Raw genomic sequence first — 20,955 nt, 5'->3', positions numbered from 1 at the left:
CGTTAAAATATAGGAACTGTGATGCTGTGGTACTAGTTTGTTCTTTTAATAACAGTGTAAGATCTCTGATCACAAAATAATCACTGTGTATTTTATTACAAAGTTTTGTCAGCTTGCTCTAAACACATATTGTCAATAATCTGAAGAAGTATAACCAGGCCCAGACAGAATCTACATATTTTTCACATTTTCTGCACTGATTTGGGGGGGATATGTGTTATGTTTGTAGCTTAGAGAGAGTGCTACACATTTATTGGTGTCTAAAAACCTAATCCAATTAGCCAAAGTATTTCATAAACATAATCGCAATAGGCAGGGGATGTGAGAACTTTGTTAATGGTATTTTAATTCTGCGGAAATCTGCGGAGCTTTCTGCACAATGATTCAATGTGGGCCTGAGTATAACTGAATGCACATAGAATCTGCTATACAACAGCAATAATGACATTCCAACAGGGCATCCGTTTATTGTCCTTCAGTTGAAGTACTTTAGTGAGTAATGAGTAGCTCATCTTCTGGCAGTTGGTTTTAGTGGCTCAGCTGTGGGCAATGCATGAATCATAGCATAATTATGTATTTGTGACATAATTTCTTGATAAACCCTGTACAATACAGGACACAGTAGATCCCCCATGTGTCTACATTTCAAATAGGCATCTCTGCAGCCTCCCAGCAAGACTGCAGGGTCCCATCAAGATAATCCTTAATAAAGAATGGCTTCACTTTTAATCTCACCCACTTCTCATATTTCTAGCTTGATATAGTGTTTGGCAAGTAATGTTTTAGCACTGATGTCAGTCTAGGACTATCAATGCATCTTTGTTAAATTAATCATAGGCACATAGTAGGAACATTTCAAGCCTGATTGTCTTATTCTAAAGGGCCATTTTGCTAAGCTTATTTTTCTAGGGGAAAAATAAGTCTGCTAAGAAGTGATATCTAGAAGTGATATAGCTCTTACAGGTGGAAACTAAATCAACAGTTACATTTTCACACACACACACACACAAAAATACAATTACAAAATGTTTGTGCTTAATAGTTTAATTTCTAAAAATGTATATATTTATAAAACATGTATTATTGTTTTATTACCATTTAATAAATGTATGCTCTCACACAAAGCACACCTCTTCTCCCCCAGTCCATATTAAGTATTATAGAGTGATAAACAGTATATGAGAACTTTATTATTTATACCTATAAACTAACAACTTATTTTTCCAAGATTTAAATTTACTTTGAATTTAGATATGTTTTTTTATGGTAATTCACACTTTTAATGAGTCTATATATCTTTCAGAATTTTTATCTCAGTCTTATTGAATATGTGCTATTTATAGTTTATACGGTACAGTAATGTGAAACATACCTTTCAACATCTTTCTGTTGATGAAGATGACTTTGCTTGAGGGAAAATGAAAATGTTTGCTTGGGAGACATAAATAACTTGGGCTAATTATTCTGTGCAATTTCAAAATAACTGCAAAATTACATTGAAAGTTAATTTTATATGAGAGAGAGAGGGGGCTATAACTCGATTGGTGTATACACCCCTCAGCTACGGCAAATAGTTACTTGAGATTCCCTCTGCATTTATTAGACTATTGAGTTATCAAGAGCCTCTTCAAAATGCAATATATTTAATTTTCAGAGGCTGAAACGTGAAACTCTGGGTTTTACCTGTAGGCACATCTGTAGCGTAATCGCGTGTGCATTTGCATCTCAACTGCTTTAGTAGCACAGCCCATCAAGACGTGCAAAAGTCAAGCTTGGGTCTATTTATACTGAGGTGAGAACAGCAAAGGTTTGCTCGTGTTGACCTGCTGTCCCTTATAAGGCTGCTGTTTAATTGTGGCAAACCGACATCTTCAGTGTGTGTGTGTGTGAGCATGTTACCACAACCACCAATTGCAAATTTTGTTATTTTTATTATAGCCCCATAAATATACTAAAGCACATACTGTCTTTGTACAATATTGTTTTGGCACTTTATTTAAGTTATTATAATATTTTCTCCTAAATGTCTGTCCCTTTGAAACTTTTTGATAGGTAACTTTGAAATACTATACCACAAGGTTTTATACATTTTTTCTTCAATTTAATCTTTATTTATTTTGATGTTACATTTGCAGTCCTTTTTTTCAGAAGAAAAACATTTGCATTTTGTATTTAAATGCACAGCACATCCGCAATAGTAATATCTGTCTTACAGAATGTGATAGATTGCATTTTATAGTATTCCATTGTGTGGGACTAGAGAAGGTAAACTTTTGAAACAAATGAAGTAATAAGCTGGAGCAGACAGACGGCAGTCATTACCTTGCAAACAGCAGTGAGCAGTCTACTTGTTGATGGAGGGCTTCCACTATAACACTGATCGGACAAGCCAGTTTGTTCCAATAAAACAAACTCCATCATTTACCAACTACATTTACTGAATGCATACCTACTGGGAATCTTTGTCAGGGACAAAACAGAAAGAATCAGCCACAAAAAAAGAACTGAACTGAGTTGTGGCAGAAAAAGGAAAATAAAATTAAAATTAAGGGGAGAGGAAAAAAGCTATGCCCTGGGGTTGTGTGTGTGCGCGGAGCCACAAGATCCAGAAGACTATCAGAGATGCATAAAGGCTCTGCCATTTCATTGTCTTAGGATCACTGATACAATCTGGGGAAGAGCTATATTGCTTAAAGCTGTGATTGAATGACATATGGAGGGCTAGTGTGAAGAAAACTCCCCAGTGCGTCCTCCAAACTAAAGTCTTCCTGTGAGAGAGAGCAGCAAGCAACTTTTTGCGCTTTCAAACTGCAAGATCACTCCCTCCCTCTCTCTCTCTCTCTCTCTCTCTCTCTCTCTCACACACACACACACACACACACACTCCCTACCGGCTCTCTCTCTCGTTCACTCTTTTTTTCTCTTCCTCAGACACAAGCTAGTCACTGCCTGCAGCAGTAATCGGACAACTCTGTCTCTTGAGATATAGCATGGGGCTCCATGGCTTTTTACCCTTAAAATGAAAAAGAAAAAAGTTATCTTCTATCTGTAATCTATGTGTTTCGAGTCAGAGAGAAGTTTTTTCAAAAGTTCTTCATTTGCTTTGGAACACACAGACGCTCAAAAGAAGATTGGGAAAAAAGGAGGAATAAAAGAAAAAGTGCAAGGATTCTACCATAATTGTAGTGAGTACCTTTTTGATCATTTACTTACAGTGTTTTTACTTTTATATTTGGCACTTTGAGTTTCCAGTCTTGTTTCACTTTTAAACTTTCTCTGTCATTTGCAAACTTTGTACTTAGGCAAATATAGCTCAGAGTATTGAAACTGCCCATAATCAGAGTGCTTTAAAATTGATATATTTTTGAAAGCATATTTTTATGCACATCAAATATCAAGATGACAGTGATTTTAAACCACTAATAACTTATCAGATAGACAGAGCAAATTGTTATTAGTGATCTCTCAGCAAAATATATACATCTAAAAACCCTGCTTAATCAATCTGATGTATAGTTTGGACCTAAATTGTGTAAATTTACTACAATAATTTATAAAAATATTGTTTAATAATAATAAAGAAAAATCTGGTTCTGACAACCCTGTCAATAACACCAATACCAGAAAAGTAAAGAAAAATGAATATATATATATATTGCCGAAGTGTCTTTTAAAAGATCATTTATTAAAGGTTTTTTATAATTAATATTATTATTATAGCTATGTTTACATATAAATTATATAATAATAATAAATATATATTTTAATAGGACTGGTATTTTATGGTATACCGAGTTCACATTCCCACAGTTATAATATTTTTAACACTTTATTTGTAATTTTCTGATAAAGTAGGCACATGTGTTCTATTTAAGAATTAATTTTACTGCAAACACTTTTGATTATAAAGTGTTTTAGAGTGTAAGACAACATGTTTCTGTCACAGTTTGCCGCTCAAATTTAAATCCCCAGTGACCCTCTCTCACCAGAGAGTTCACGCACCTGATTCACACCTTCAACCGTTTCGAATTAAAAAAATGTCCCTCTCCTTGGCCTTCAGGTGAGGAGTGTCTTTTTTTAATACTTTAAAACAGGTGAATGAGTCCCTGCAATTATACATTTTGGCCCTCCTTTGTAGTCTGAAAATCCTTCTGCTTAATAATTTTCAGTTTTTACATCCAACAAGCAAAACACAACAGGCTACCCACAGAAGACCCCATTCAGCTGGCAGAATAAACAAAACCAGTTCAGTTTTAGCAGTTGACATGTAATGCCATCTGGTGCAGGCAGGAATGCTTTAGGGTAGACAGACCGGCAGGCCAGGGTGCAGATTGGTGTCTTGTAAGATATCGGCAGACGGCCACCGCAATACCAACAAAACTGTACATTTTAGAAAGAGTCTTGTTTTCTATACAAGTCTGTACATTAGTTTCTATGAAAATGTAATGTAATGTTTTTTTTTTTTGTATTATGGTGAAATGTGTAATTAAGCTTTGCTTGCACATTTTTTTCAAAGCTAAAATAGAATAATTCTATATTTTATTTGGTAGTTTTGACATAGTGACATAGTGTGCACTAATTAAGTAAAAATCACTTTGTCAAAAAGTCCCCTTTTTAAACATGCTTTTATTGTCATTTTAAAAATAAAATCTTACTGTGGCAGCTGCTTTCAAACTCGCAATGTGTTAACAGTGTTGCCTTAAGCTACCCCTTTCATTTTCTTTTCACACAATAACCCTGTTTATCTAATTACCTCATAATGGGTTGCTTGATTCGGATTGTTTACACACTGTATTTGTTTTAATAAGGCATAAGTCTGACTGCATTAAGCTCTTCCTGATAAGCCCCCATTTGTTCAGCTCCACAATGTGCCAATGTTTGCCGAAGGCCCAATGTTTTCCGTATGTGTGCGGCCGGAGCCTGTTTCCGAGCTGGAAATAGAGTGTGGTGAAATACACAGGGTTAGTTAAAACTGCTACGTTCCACTGTTTATGAGATAGAGACAGCGGAAACCGATTGTGGCAATTAGCTGTTTGCTTAATGCAGGAAAGTGTTATTTTGCTAACATGCCACTGTTTGTCTCAGGAAAACGTCGCTCAGGGAGAAGGAAATAAGGGCTGTGAAGCTCAATTGATTATGGCTCTTCCACATTCACAAATTCCTTTGTGTTTGTTTACATGTAATCAAGGAGTTTGTTTAGTTAAGCAGGGGAGCAGAGGATGAGCTAAACCTGGACATCATTTTTTCTCTCGCTTTTAGGATGTTTGTGTAGATGAAGATTTTTGTAGTAAATTTAAAAAGCAATAGAAAAATATTTTTACCATTACATATTAATTTGTGCTTTCAAACATATCCACTTTTTAGTCACTGACATTCCAATCTGATTATATTTGTGCCTGTTTTGTTTTAAAAATGTATACAATTAAATAGGCTTTCTTCATATCGTATTGTATTAAGCAGTATTTATTTAGTATCTAAAAGGAAAAAACAAGAAATGTATATAATACTACATTAAAAGTTAATGCTTTATCAATACAAATGTACGTGTTTGCAGTTACATAGAGGTCAAGTATTTTCCCCCGTGCGCTGCGGTGGGGAGAACATGATCAGATGTGTATCTTAAATCTTCTCTGATGGACACTCAAAGCGAATGAACTTCTGGAAATAATTTAGCAGGTTGAAGAGCTCCGAATTAACAGATTTAATGTAGCTGCGCTTTCCATCGCTCGAGCTCCATGTCAGATTGAACAAAATGGAAGAGACAAATTGCGCATCAACAAACCGCATCACACATGTTAAGAATTAGCATTTTAATTATATATACATTTCAAAAAAATTTTTATGTGATATTACATTTTAAGTTAAAAAATAAACGTAGTAATTTTTCTGAGTTTGTGTTAAAGTGTGCTTTTTGGATATATGTGATAAATATGTGTCCTTGGCTTTGGGATTATAATATCTTAGTGCAAGTCCTGTTTACGAACCTCATACAGCATCTATGGGTGTGTCAAAATGTATTGATTGTCTTGAGTGGATACTTTTCATGTCATAATTTAATTACATTTTGTCAGTATTTTAGTACATTCATATTTTAAATCCATAATCCAGTTATGTTTGGGGGGGGGGGTGGGTAAGGACATGAATGCATGTACCTGCAATAAAATGATCTCCGATGTTACAGTCACACATTTATAGTTCTTTCTCAAATGTCCATTTTTTGAATAATCGAATCAGTGTTTTGATGGTGGTGCACATTTCTTTGCTACATACTCTTGAGTCAAGTGAAGTGTAGCATTTTGTAGACTGTGTCTAATTCTCGTGACATCTGTGTTCAATTGTTGTCTACATCGACATTCTTTGCAAGTGGATTTATTTTTCCTGGGCCACCATGTGGATTCAGCTGACCAGCTTAAGTTAGGATTAGTTGTTTTATAGTTATTTTGATTAAAGCATTGATTTTCAAAACAAGTAACTTGCAACACATGGTTGGCATAGTCTACATAAAAAAAGGAATATTCATGTCTTGCCCTATAAAATGAAAATCTCATAAACTGTGCTGGAAAGCAAGCAGGAAAATTAGAATAAACACTAAGATTTAATTAATAATTTTAGAGTTTTGAAAAAAATTATTCTGCTTTTAATATATATATATATATATATATATATATATATATATATATATATATATATATATATATATATATATAAATAAATTCCAATTTAATCCTAAAATGGTGTCATAAAGGAGTGTCATAAAGTTTTCCAATGAAGTGCACAAATATTTGTGCCCTACTTGTTATTGACTGTTGTAAGAATTAAAGGATTCAGGACAGCCCGTCTGCTCTATAATGATCAGTATTAAAAGCCCAGCAGTGTTTGCCGATGGAAACGCAGTGCTTGAAATAAGCAAAGCGAGACAAAAAGCCGTGCAAACAGTTGTGAGTGAAGCGTGTTTGGCTTTTTTGATGACACTTCCAATGCTCTCCTTTATTCTGAGATCATCAAAGGCAGCTCGGTTCAGGTTGAATTAAAAAGAACATCAAAGATGCTGAATGCAGTCGTCTTTCTGTTTAAACAATAAATATGTAGCAGTACAGGAGAAGGGCTTGTTTTTGCTTTTAAAAGCCCCCCTCAAAACCCTCCCCTACCTTTCCTGTTCACCTGGCGAAATCACCTGCTGGATGAGAGGCTCTGCCATGAGACCAGCATGCATAATGCTTCAAAACTTCTCAGCTCAGAATACAGGTGCACCACAATCCACTAAAAAGTCCCTGTTTCTTTATCCTGCGCTGTTTCCTTAATCTTTCTTTCCTGAAATGTATGCTGTACTTTTTATACAATTTCAGAAGTTTTGCTTTCAAGCTTTGGACTACGTTGGGAATATACTGTATGTAGACTATAAAAGTGTGTTGATATGTTTGGACAGGGTTGAAAGATAAAGAAGAAAGGATGAGGGAGAAATTCTAAAACTTGACCATTATTCATCATGGCTCAGCCATAGTGGGAAGAGCTGGGGGCGAAAAAACACACCAAGACCAAACATCTCAGGTTACTACATCTCATGAAAACAGTCCACCATTAAAAATTCATCCAGGGATTTTTCAGACTTCTAATATTTTTGGTGGAAAAGAAGAATAAGCGTGACCTAGATCCATCCGTAGAGCAAACATTTTGGCCCTGGTCTGGTCTAGTCTGATATTGAGTTTTAGCGCTTCAGTTATACAGCTTTTCTGATGTGCATTGCTGTGGTTGGAGTGGAGGAGGACAGCAGAATGTAATCGTGAACTAAAAAGAGTAATAGTGCCATTTAAAGTGCATATAAAACATATGTGTTGCCATATGTTTGCATTGTTCTTTTTCCCAGCCTTACTGTAAGAGATGAACAGAGTGGTGTCTATAGTGGTTCTGTTGTTGCGTTCTCACTGGTCGCCCCCTGCATCACTCAAAGCCTCAGGCAAAGTCACAATCATCCCCCCTGACCAACATTAAGAACTGTCAGTGTGCCAGGAGAGGGGGAGCAGTTAAATTTCAGATAGTGTCAATTGCAGATGAAAGATCTTCTGAAGATGCTAGGGGTGTCATGCTTGACTAGCTTCTGTTCAACAAACTCCCATCTCCCCCCCAGTGGCAGTGACCTCAAGCAGGCGCCCCCACCTCACTCACCCAAAACTCAAACTCCTGGAACCATACCCCCCTTGTTTTCCTGCTTACCTTGGCTAAGCTGCTTTGCATGTTGATTGGGGGAGGACTAATCCAGTTTGCAGCTGTCGTAGACCAATGATGAATCACCTTTCCGTCATTCGGCTGTTCTCTCTCTCTCTCTCTCTCTCTGAGGGAGGAGGGAAGACATGTAGTAGGAAACAGCGGTGGAGGGGGTGAGCCTACACACAATCTGCCTTTCTGTTTCACCAGCTTCTCTCTTCCCATTCTGCGCGAGAATAACCGAAATGTTTTCTCAGACAACGTATATTGTGTGACGGATGGCTCTTCACAATGACAACGAGCTGAAATAACAAGGAGTGATATTGGTTTTTAGGGTCCTGGCAGTTGGACATAAAAATAATAGAGAGGGAGAGAGAGAAATAGAGAGAGAGAAAAGAGAAAAAGACATTATTTGACACAGATGGTTCAGGCCTATCCAGTTTCAGGTAAGAAGGGAGCTGATTTGCCGCCAGAAGCATCACTGAGAAACAGTCACTTGTTTAGCAAAGTCCTGCCGTTTTCCAGAGGCGAATCAGGTGAATTTAGTGTTTAAATCCTCGGGACATGTAGGAAGTGTCTGGAAGTTTTTGTAAACTGCTGTAAGTGTAAAAAAGTCAAGAATTAAGGAAGAGAGATGTCGAAAAATATTGCTAAAGGGGAACCCACTCCGTTGGGGAAATGTTAGCAGTCAATGCACCAATTTAGGCAAAACATTTGACAGTTCTCGGACAGGGGCGTTTTTTTGAAGTTCTGTTTTACAATCTCCATGGCTTGGATTCTTCTTTTACTAATTTTAGCTGCTACGATGTAACGGATATGTTATAGCGGATTAAGAACAACTGTTAAAAAGAGGTATGATAATCTACACTGATAAAATGTTGCTTATTTCCTCCTCTTTGTGAAAGTTAACAGGTTTGTTGATAGCAGCGACATAACCGTTTCTAATTGACTCTGGCAGAGTAGCGTGCAGGGCATTGTGTTTGTGGCGTAATTAGCACAATAATGCTTTTCTGGAGACTAATGTGTGTTTTAGTTTTGCGGCTGTGCTAACAACACACACAAACACGCATGCATTCATCTGACCGCAAACACACACTGGCCTGACCTTCCATTTGCTATGCATAATAAAATCCTGTGAGTGTACAATGGAGCCAATAGAATAATGTTTTCAGTGGCGTGGCTCTTAGTACATAAACAAAGAAACAATTAAGACGCTTGCCAGAGCAAACAGCATGCTTTAGTGAACTCTTCATTCTGTCTCATTGAGGTTTAAGGCCTCACAATCACACCGCGATCGCTTGAGAATATGATTGTATGAAAATTGCACTGCACGCTATGGGGCCAGTGGTGGTTAATTTTAAATGCTTAAAATGAGAAAGTCAATCAATCATCAGATGTCTCATTAATTGTTAAATTTGTGTCAAATGTTGTTTGATGTGCCTCAGGGGAAAGCATATTTCTCTGAGGAGCCACTGGAATGCTCACATTAAATGTAGTTTATGTCTTTGTAAAAAATATTTTTTGAGTTAATTACCTAATTAACGCCCTCATGATTTGTGATGCTCTGTAAAATTATGATTATTTTGTGGTTAGTAATTGCTTCTCTGTCTCTGAAATATTTTTATATTTTAAACTACATGAGTATAATTATGAATTATAATTATATATATATATATATATATATATATATATATATATACACACACAGTGTGGTTCAAAAGTCTGAGTCCACACGGCAAATCTGGGATTCAAAATCGAATTTAAAACTTGAAATTAACATAGTTTAATGATTTTAAAAACATTAAAACAAAGAAATGTTATAATGTTAAAAGAAGAAGAAATCATAAAGATTCTGCACTATTTATAGGTCATTGAGCAAAAAAAAATCTAATTTGTTACACTGACATTTTGCTGGAATAACATAATCAGGTTATGCACAAATGTGTGGAGCTAAAGACAGCACGAGTGAATTTTGTCATTAAAGTAAAACGTGGACATACCAAATACTAAGACATAAATAAAAAAAATTCAAATCCAAATGTCCCTCAAACTGTTATGCTGATAATATAATTTATAAAGAAATAGCTGTATAATATTTTAAGCCTAGCCAAATACTGTAATGTACAAACATACATAATTCCTTTCTTCTTCTTTTTTTATTTAACTTTTAAAAAATAAATGCAGTATCAAAATCACTATTTATGATAAAATAATTTACTGTAAATTAGCATTATATTTCATACACCTGGTTGTGAGGCTAAATGTTAGTTTTCAGTAGTGTGTGTGTGTATGTGTGTGTGAGTGTGTGTCATTCAGTGCTAATGTCTGCTGGTCTGTGTATGACCGTATCTGTGTCTGTCTTCCTCCCAGGTCTATGGAAATGCAGGATCTAGCTAGTCCACACAGTCGAGTAAGTGGAAGCAGTGAGTCCCCTAACTGTCCCAGCATCGACAACTCGCATATAAATAACAATTCCATGACACCTAATGGCACTGAAGGTACGTCCCTCCTGCCTCTTGCAGGCCGTATACCTTCATGATTAATAAGTGCTATAGCACACGGTTTCTCTCAAGTTGAGCACTTTTTAACCCGCACATTCCCTCTTTGTATCGTTTATGCCCCTGTTAACATTTATAAAGTTGAATCTGGCTTGTAACTTAACTACAATGTAAAATGTAGAAAATGTGCAGTTGTTACCTTAAGGAGGTTTTTATTTTTTATCTAATCCTTAAAATGGTTTTGTTGGCATAACCTAAAGTATTAAAGCATATTTTTGAACTGAACAAAATTTTAGCCTAATGAAATGTGCTTCACGTGGTTATATGTAAATTTATTGGTTTGATTAAAGTCAAAAATATTATTTAACATGTCTGAAACAACCTAAATTGGTATTAGGTTACACCAACAAAAGTCATTTTAAATTGCACTTTTTACCGTGCAGGTTACCTGACAAATATTTTTTACAGTGTACTTAGCTTTTTTTCCCTCAGCAGGTTACACATTATTGTTATATTTGAGTGAAAATGTATTGTATATTTTCAAATTACACAGAATTTTTTTTTACATAAAAATGTGCTTCATTCATCTAAATTAACTGGTTTGAATCAAGTCAAAAATATTACTTAACATAATTGAACCAGTGATCAACCTGAATAAATTGAGTTACACTTACAAAACTAATTTTAAGGGTTAGATCAAGTTACTATGTCTCTTTAAGGTAACAACTGAATGTTACTACTTTTGACATTGTATACATTAACTAAATTCTTTTATACATTTAATGTTTTAGAATCTCTTTACCAGTGCGCTATAGCATTGCATAAATACACTTCTTTATGTTTGGACTATATAAACTATACATTTCATAATTTTTAGAGATCATTTTGCAGGCTAAATGATTTTTAATCAGTTCCGAAGTAGTTTACATCATGTAATCTTGACTGTGGTTTTGTTCCATTTCTTTAGTGGTAAGACCCAAACTGTGACAGTACAGATTGTCATGTGTTCTGTCCAATTCTTTCTCCCTATAGGTGATAACATCACTATGCTTACCACAGCTGACTGGTTGTTAAGTTCTAGTTCACAGTCCGCTGCAGGTTTGTGCAGTTCTGGTGCAACAATGAAAGGACAATACTTGGCGTTATATCTGAATTTAGCACTTGTTATGCATTCATTTTGCCCTATGGCAAACACAATTTTATTTAATTATATTCACAATTGTGAAAACCCAATTCAATCTACGTACTCTGCTTCAACTATTGTGCCTTTCATTCGGAGTCTTGTTTGGCATTTTGTGTTGTGCTCTGGTGAATCTGTTGAAAGCATGGTTTGACACTTTTTGGCTATGATTCTAGACTGTCAATGAATGGTAAAGCTGTGGGCACGCGTAATGTGCATTTAGCTCTTTATTTGGTGTTCAGCAGGACAGTTTTATGGTTATGTGTGGTATGTGATAAGACTTGACTGCGCTAGTTTCTGCATGCTCCATGCCACTATTTTCCTGTATCCCTTCAAGAGGGGAGGGGGTGTTGGTGTGCATTCAAATCACTTCCCATCGACATGTGTTTCCTTTGAGAGACGAGCGTAGCTGCAACATGTTCGACATGACAAGCTGATGGCTACCTTAGCCATGAGGGATTTCAGTGGGCATGACTCTGTGCCCACAGAGGGAATAATGTTTTCATTAAAGTAAACCCTCCACCCCACCCCCTCCTGAGACAAAGATGAATTCATTTCAAAAATCCAAGCCTGTCTAAACGCTGTGAAATAGTCTCCGGGTTGCCCCCATTGTAGTTTGGAGCAGTTGGGTCAAACACATTTTATATATCATGCATTGCCTTGACATATCAATTATGCTGCACGTCCATGCATTCCACAGTTTACTCCTGCCATTAAATTCCACCTTTTTTTTGCCTGTTTTCCCTTGATGCTACATAAAACCTTTCCGGTAAGAAATCACGTGACTAATTGTGCAATAATAAAGCAATAAGCCACAAGGGGCTGTGCGTTACAGTGATTTTACTACAGTAAGGGATGTTCTGACACATGATAAAATCACTGTAATGCACAGTTACATTAATTCATAATAACTATTGGTATGAACAATCTAATGTAGTTATCCTAGAGTAACTGTAGCTGTTTAAAGTTGCCAAGCAATGTAGCACCTTGGCACATTAATATACAATGTGCGATCACAGGTGGCCATTTATAATAATTTTACAATGGCTGCAAACATAGTTCATCCAATCAGAATTTTTCGGAAAAGATATGTATTTGTGTGGATGTAGCCTTAGATCTAGGAAATGACCACATTAATACATTATTGTTTCATATCACATTCATTTAGTTACATTTACACCTCTCATTCACACTGGAACAGCGTTTTCCTCCACCAAAAACAACGAAAATGTTGAAAAAAGAAAACAGAATGCATATTTTGAAAATAAAGGTTTTAAACTGAAATGAATTGGTGTGGTCGTGGCCTAAGGTTTAGATCACATCCGAATGAATATATTTGTGTATGACAACGCACTGATTTTGGTACGTTTACAGCTCTTATTCACACTGGAACGGTCTAAATCGGCACATAACTGACGTTAGACAGCTGAAAACTTTTCAAACTTAAACAGATTAGTGTGTACATGGCCTTAGAATAGATGATTTGGCACTAACCAAAAGGTCAATTTTAACTGGAAATTATTATATATATATATATATATATATATATATATATATATATATATATATATATGTTCTATATTTGATTTTCTATTGTACTCTCAATTAGTATTTGTAAAATACGTCTAGTAGATTGAAGAGGTTTTTGGATATAAATAAGAGCATTCAGTATGGCTACCAACTTTAAATCAACAGAAGAGCTGTGTGAATTGGAAGCAAGTGTCCTTCTCTTATTTATACAAGAGATTAACTTTTCATTGGCAGCCTCTTCCACAGTTTTCCACAGTGGGTTATAGCACCCTTACAAAACCCAACCTCCTAATGAATACTGTGATCCATGCCACATTGTCAGCCAATTAAACGTTTTGGATGAGTGCTTTACAATCTTTTTTTCTGACATGTTTTAAATTTGCACATTACCTGAGATTAAGTATAGTTACTTTACAAGCACAGGGGCCACAGGGTAGAGAAAGTATGACTGAGTTATATAAAAGTATTGGGTAAGTGCTGTGTCACAAATGCAGCTCTCCTTCTGTTCGCAGTTAAAACAGAGCCAATGAGCAGCAGTGAAATCGCCACCTCTGTAGCAGACGGCTCTCTAGACGGTTTCTCAGGATCAGGTAAGACACACACACACTGCTGGTGCGAGATGATCTCAGAGATGGGTTACTGATAAGCAGAGACCCAGGAAGTGTCCCTGTGGCTGGCTGGAGCTCTAATAGCACAAGTCACTGCCTCAGTTCCCATGCCAACAGGCATTGAGTTATGACCCCCCCCCACACACACACACACACACACACACACACACACTCTGCCCTATCCCTGTGGCCCTCACACCCAACGTCAGCTGTAGTAGAACACCACAAAGCCAAGATTCTGAAACCTCGAATTGCCTTCCAAACCACGGTATGCATGTTTATATTTACAAAATATTAAGTAACATTTTATTTATTTAAAATATTAAATATTAAAAATGTAAACCAAATGTATATTTTGATAGATACAGAAAGAGACAGATACTGTAAATTAAGTGCCTATTTTTGCTTCATTTCTAAAAAAAAAAAAACACACAACAGAGCCTTTTGGAGCCACTAAAATAGCTCACTTGCATCGTGTCATAAACGTTATACACTCAATGGCATATTTTCAAACTATAGCATATCATTTTAGGTAGGTCTACTCCGTGTTATAAAGTACTCCCATTACTTACTATGAAAATGCCAGAGAATGTGAGAACTCTTCATGGAGTATTACATTCCTGCTAATTTGTCTTGTTTCCCTACCTATTTGACTAAGTACCCAATACCTTAATTTTAGACTCATATAAATCATGGCCGAGACTTCTGTCTCTGACAATATGAATGAAATTGAGTCATTTGAGACTGTTTTATACTCAGGGGATGCAGTAGTGCAGCGGTTCAATGTTTGTCCAGGCACTGAAGTGTAGGGAGAAGCCCTCCGTCTCAGGGTGTAAAGAATACAGTTACATAGAGCAAAAGCTCCTTAACTAACCCTTACTTTAGATGTCACAGCCAATTATATACACAGGCAAGAGCTTCATAACATTCATAATATTTCCCCCTAAAGAGAGACATCCGAACCCTACAAATGGTAATGCGCAAAAGACCTCGGTTTATATTTAGCCATCAAAAAACTTTAATCCTGAACATAGTAGTAATAATAATAATAATATATATATAATTATAATGATGTAAAATAATGTTCAATGGCAATAAATAAATTAGAAAAAAAATATTTATTTAATGTATATTATTTTTATGTTTTTATTATTCTTCATATTAATAAACATTAAGGGTTTCTGTTTAGTTTTTTGAGAAGAAAGGTACCCTTAAAAGCACTACATTTTGAGCCCAAAACTCCACAGTTCCCAAACAGAAGTCTTGCATTCACTGGCACATCAACAGTTCTCATATTGATCTGTAGTGTTTGTGTGAGTTAACTGAGTGGCCCTCCACAACATCATTAAGCGCAGGGAACCACAGGGCTGGTGTGTGTCTAATGAAAGCTTTTTATGTGTAGTACTTGCCTGTAATCAGGCCTGCTGATTTCTTATTGTACTGTACAGTGCACTTAAAGCCCTTCACTGACCGCTGCTATACATCATTCCCTGCTGTATGTGTGTGTGTGGACACCAGGCCTTTCCATTGTGTGTAGGTTTTTATGTATACAGTCTGCAGAAAACCCTCACATTTTACCTGATTATTTTCCTTCGTTATTGCTCTTCGTTTTTCCACCTAAAATAAGGTTAGCGAAATAAATAGTGTAATGCAATGTAATTACTGTTTCCTTGGATTCCAGAAGTTCTGTTGGCAAAGAATAATATTTACCTTATTTTTTTAATGTTTGAATATGCGCTTGCCTCTTTTCTTTTTAACTCTCCACAGCCATTGGAACCAGTGGCTTCAGCCCAAGACAAACTCACCAGTTCTCTCCCCAGATTTACCCTTCCAAGTAAGGCTTCTTTTATTTTTCTTTAAAAAATAAGCAGCATCCAACTTCATTTGGGCCTTTAATTAGATCCTTCTGCCAGATCTTGGACTCTGCTGCTGCTTTGTTTTCATTGATGTCTGCAGCTTGCATACTCCAAAATCTGTTGTAATTATTATCTTGCAAAATCTTCCACTACAATACATTTTTCTTTCACAATGTATATCAGCTGCCTAATTTTTCTCAATTTCACAGCTTGAAAAAATATTTATTATTAAGTAGCTAGTGTTGTCACGGTACCAAAATGTCAGTAGTCGGTACTCGATAGTAATTTCGATACCACAGAAAAATTGTGCTTATGTGATAATGTGCTACTGAACACACACCTTCAGCCTATTTAAAGTTACATTTCAATGTAAGTAATATATTCAAAGATATGCGCGTTTTCTTCAAGTGTTTCTAACTTTTGTTTGTTTTTAAGTAGGGCCCTACTGAAATCTGTTTTATTTTTTCCCAAATCCTTTTTTTCCCTTTTTTAAAATAATTTTTCAAGAATTCCATGTTTTAAAGTTTAATTTAATTACATTATCAAAATGGTGTCCAAAGCTTTAACAAGTATAATAATAAAAGTACTCTTGCTTGTGATGTATTGCTTAATTTTTATTATTATTAAAATTATTATTAATTAATCAGTATTTAGATTTATTATTATTATAATCATTAATACTATATCTGCAGTTAAAAATTTACATTTTACTATCCAGTTATAATATATTTCTGTTGCCATTTATTCAATATAAAGCATTTCGCTTTTAAGATTGTGCTTTTATTTTGATGTGCATTTTATGATGGAAGTTTAACTTCTTTGACAAACATATATACATTTTGATACATGGCTCAGTGTGATCGTTGAAGCGCAAATGCTGTGATTTAATTACATCAATTATATAAAAATAACACTTCAGAGTGGATTAGTGCTCTGCTCTGTCATCTCTGTGGATTAGTGCTCTGTATGAGTGGTCTTCTTCACACATTCATTTAAAGCTCATACAGACTAAGATTACAGCATTTTGCTGTTTAATAATCACACAAGGACATATCATGATTTTAATTTGATTAGTTGTACATTTAAGTATAAAAGGAGTAACGGAGTACACGCTCAAATAAGCATGTGAGCATTTGAAAGCAATCGTGTGTCAGTAAGACCGAGGTACCGAATGAAGTGTGTGCTCTGTACTACCAGTACTGTAGAATCACTGGTATCATTACATCTTTTTTATTTTAGTATCGATTTGGTACCGAAGTACCGGCACTTTTGACAACACTATAAGTAGAAGAATCACAGAGAATTTGACGAAATGGGCTTTTGGGTAAAAACAAATGTGTCTCCCTTTTCTCTTATTTTTGCTCTCAAATAGCAGACCTTATCCACACATTCTTCCAACTCCTTCCGCCCAAAATATGGCCGCATACGGACAGACGCAATACACCACAGGAATGCAGCAGGCTGCTGCCTATGGCACATACCCCCAGCCAGGCCAGCCCTATGGAATTCCAGCCTATGGTAACAGCAGCAAGAGAAAGGGCATTTCAGTTTATTTTCTACATTTTAAAGATCTGTTATCCAGGTTTTCATTTGCTCTACACTTAAGCAGACAAACACAAAACAAAAATGTACCATGGTAACAATAGTTTTTGGCAAAATACCATAGTTACTAAATGTATTGTTACTACTGTAAAATCTAAATAAATTGAGATGGTGTCTCCTTTAAGCAGTGTAATACATTTTAAGAACCTTTGCAATTGAATATATGTTTTTATATATATATATATATATATATATATATATATATATATATATATATATATATATATATATATATATATATATATAAACTTTGTGGATAATACCAAGCTCCCTATGATATACATTTAAATGCAGTTTACCAGTCACTATGATTTTTGTAACAATGGTATTTATTGTTTTATTCAATGATCATTGTCCATTTTAATGTAGATAACTGAAACTGAAACTCAGTAAATGTGATGCATAGCTTAATTTTTAGCAGTTAGCATTCAGCAAGTTTAGCATTTTGCATGTAGCATAATCAACTTAGTGTAGATAAAAATATACTGATAAATGAAATTAGGCCGACGTTTATTTCAGGCTTTTGTAGCTTCTATTCACACCATCAACCAAAACTTAGAACTCTGCTGAACTTAATTTTTTTCATCTTCAGACTCGTCCAGACAGTTTCTTATTTTATGCTAGTTTGACACATATTACGAAGATATGAAGAATTCAATTAGAAACGAGACATTTATAGTGGAGTTACACTATGAGAGCCCAGCTAAACCTATAAATGTCCTTTGTTTGTCCAAGGGATTGAACGTACTGAAACCTTTGCGAAAATATGCGCACAGATAATGTTGTTTAGGTAGAACAACCTCGAATACGCTCTAGAGAGTTCCGGTGTTTGTTTGAGTGGAAGCAAATTGCAAACCTGCATTGGGCCTGATTCAATCTAATCAAAAGACTTTGAGTTTGTTTTTGTAAAGTTTGTTTTTTATGTGACCAGAAAATTCTTGGAAGCCTTTGCTGAGATTGGTACAAACTTTACAAAATCCTTCAATTCAAAGTTATTGCTGTTACCTCTCAAAAGGAATGGGCGTATCAGCCCTTAAAGGGATATTGCGGGTTCTCTACAAGTTAAGCTCAATCGACAGCATTTGTGTCATAATGTTGATTACCAATGTTTATTTCTACTCATCCCTCCTTTTCTTAAAAAAAAGTAAAAATTTAGATTACAGTGAGGCACTTACAATGGAAGTGAATGGGGTCAATTTTTGGAGAGTTTAAAGGCAAAAATGACGAGTTTCTAATTTTATAAAAGCACTTACATTAATTCTTCTGTTAAAACTCATGAATTATTTGACCTGTTAAGTTTACTAAATCATAATTTTACAGTTGTGTAAAGGTTTGTCGACATTACATTGTCATGGCAATAAAGTAAAAAAAAAATAACTTTACACAGAATATATTAGTAAGCAATTTTATAACACACATATTGTTTATGTCTTGTGGCTGTACTTTTAAAAAAGTAAGTATTTTAACGTTAATGGATTGGCCCCATTCACTGCCATTGTAATTGCCTCACTGTAATGCAGATTTTTGCTTTTTTTAAATACAATTTATTTTTGTGGTGATCAATATTATCCCATACATGCTGTCGATTGAGTTTAGCTTGTATTGAACCCAAAATATTACTTTAAGAAAATAATTTCTTTTTAATAGAAATTTTATTATTTATTTAGTATGAAAGTAAACATTTGTAAAAAAAAAAAAAAAAATGTTGATATACATTTATAGAAGTCTTTAGGCCTATTAAATGTTTAAATGATGGCTTTCATATCACATGTTAAATGGCTATAATTATCCTTTTTATTCTCCATTTAATAGAGGTATCGTTACTGGTATTGATGTTGCCGATATTAGCTATTGTATCGAAAAGAAAATAAGTAGTATCGCCCATCCCTACCTCTAGTACTTTTTCCATAGCTTGAACCATGGCCCAGTGAGAACTAAGCCACTGACTTTTTTACTTTAATGACCTAGAGGAAGTAACACTGAGGATTGTGCATCATGCTGCTCTGGTGTCACTAACTGATTTAGGTCCATTGTGGGCAGGAATCAAGACAGAGGGTGGACTAACCCAGGCCCAGTCTCCAGGCCAGAGCGGCTTCCTCAGCTACAGTTCCAGTTTCTCCACGCCTCAGACGGGACAAGCACCTTACAGTTACCAGATGCAAGGTCAGGATCTCCCTTCTCCTTTTCTCTTTCCCTCCTCTGGTGGAGTGGCAAAATAGAGCCGTGATTCCTTTCTGGCCCCCTTCAAAGGAGGACACAATTAATGGCAGATACGGACCAATTCATAACATCCCCGAGCAGATGGTTATATTGTGTTGTAGTTAGACACAGTCTTTTTTGCATTAGGCCTTAAGAGAAACAACACAGATGGAAAAAAATTGTTGCCCCCCAGTTTAAGGTCACTGCATGGAAGTCAATTGAGCCCTTGTGAACTGAGATTTAAATCTAGTGAACTATCTACCACCCAGAGATTTTTTTAGAAGACATTGTCTCAGACATTGTCTTTCTCCTTTTCTCCCTCCCCTTCTAGTGTTTTCCTTCATGCCTCCAACGGTTAGCGCTGTTTTGAGCTCTCAAATCTCCAAATAATGTGTGACAGTAGAAACATCTTCACGTTTTTGAAAGCTCTCCAGAGCATCTCACAATAAATAATGTGTCATCTGCGGTCTGTGGAAGCTTCTTTTCCATGCCTCATAAGTAAAAACTGCTGCTATAATCATGCTTCAACACCAGGCCTGTAAATGTTGTGCTGGCAGGAATGCTGCAGTCTAAAGGTCTTTTCAATTCCATTGAGAGAAAGGGTTCCCAGTGTCATACACAATTTTTGCACCAAATCTATTCATACTGTTAAATGCAGAATTTCCTTGGAATTGAAAATGCTGTCATTCTCTTTGTTATTTGTGGTGGAATTTTTGTATTATTAATAGTTCTTTGATTTGCTCAAAAATAAAAATAAAAATAAAAATGTTATGATTTACTCACCTTGGTTTCATTTCAAACTTGTATGGTGGTTTTTTTTTTTTTTTTTTTCTTCCATGGAAACCAAAAGGAGAGATTTTAAACATTCTTTACACTGCTCTTTTCCATTGAAAAAATCTTAACATCCAAAAAAACACCATAAAAGAACCATAAAGGTAGTCAAAGCTCATGTGTAGATTCAAAAAGAGTTTTTTAATGTCATTGACACCAATTTCCATTGGTTCTATTGTGTGTTGAGCTTGGAGCACCAGTTTGAATATGCAAAATGGAGCATGAGATATTAGCGCTAGAGCAAAGGGAAAGATTTTCAGCAAATTATATTAATTACTATTACATATATTTTGGTCTGTTGAGTAAATAATGGCAGAATTTAAATTTTTGGGTGTACTATTCCTCAACTCTGAATGACATCACTTGTCACACTTTGCACTGAGTTTGCTGTAAAAATGGGCCATCCTATACAGAGGTGGTAGTAGCGCACTACATTTACGTTGTTGAAT

At 35.5% G+C, this 20,955-nt stretch overlaps 1 protein-coding gene across 10 annotated transcripts in view; it reads left to right on the top strand.

Moving 5' to 3' along the window:
- Window positions 1-2,916: 2,916 nt before the first annotated feature.
- The window catches only part of LOC127634639 (eyes absent homolog 1), a 60,146-nt gene continuing 42,107 nt past the window's right edge, over window positions 2,917-20,955 (top strand). Inside the window, exons 1-7 of one of the 10 annotated variants that reach the window (XM_052114262.1) lie at window positions 3,066-3,185; window positions 10,573-10,700; window positions 11,733-11,798; window positions 13,923-14,000; window positions 15,786-15,852; window positions 17,247-17,392; window positions 19,502-19,639. In XM_052114262.1, coding sequence (XP_051970222.1) covers window positions 10,577-10,700; window positions 11,733-11,798; window positions 13,923-14,000; window positions 15,786-15,852; window positions 17,247-17,392; window positions 19,502-19,639 — 619 coding nt within the window. In that variant the 5' untranslated portion in view covers window positions 3,066-3,185; window positions 10,573-10,576. Of the gene's footprint in view, window positions 3,186-8,384; window positions 9,055-10,572; window positions 10,701-11,732; window positions 11,799-12,415; window positions 12,650-13,922; window positions 14,001-15,785; window positions 15,853-17,246; window positions 17,393-19,501; window positions 19,640-20,955 lie in introns of those variants that run through there. The other 9 variants (XM_052114263.1, XM_052114264.1, XM_052114265.1 and 6 more) reach the window with 9 other exon arrangements.

The sequence above is a fragment of the Xyrauchen texanus genome, chromosome 41, assembly GCF_025860055.1.
Source record: "Xyrauchen texanus isolate HMW12.3.18 chromosome 41, RBS_HiC_50CHRs, whole genome shotgun sequence".
Lineage (NCBI taxonomy): Eukaryota > Metazoa > Chordata > Actinopteri > Cypriniformes > Catostomidae > Xyrauchen > Xyrauchen texanus.
This window is presented reverse-complemented; position numbering and strand designations above follow the sequence as displayed.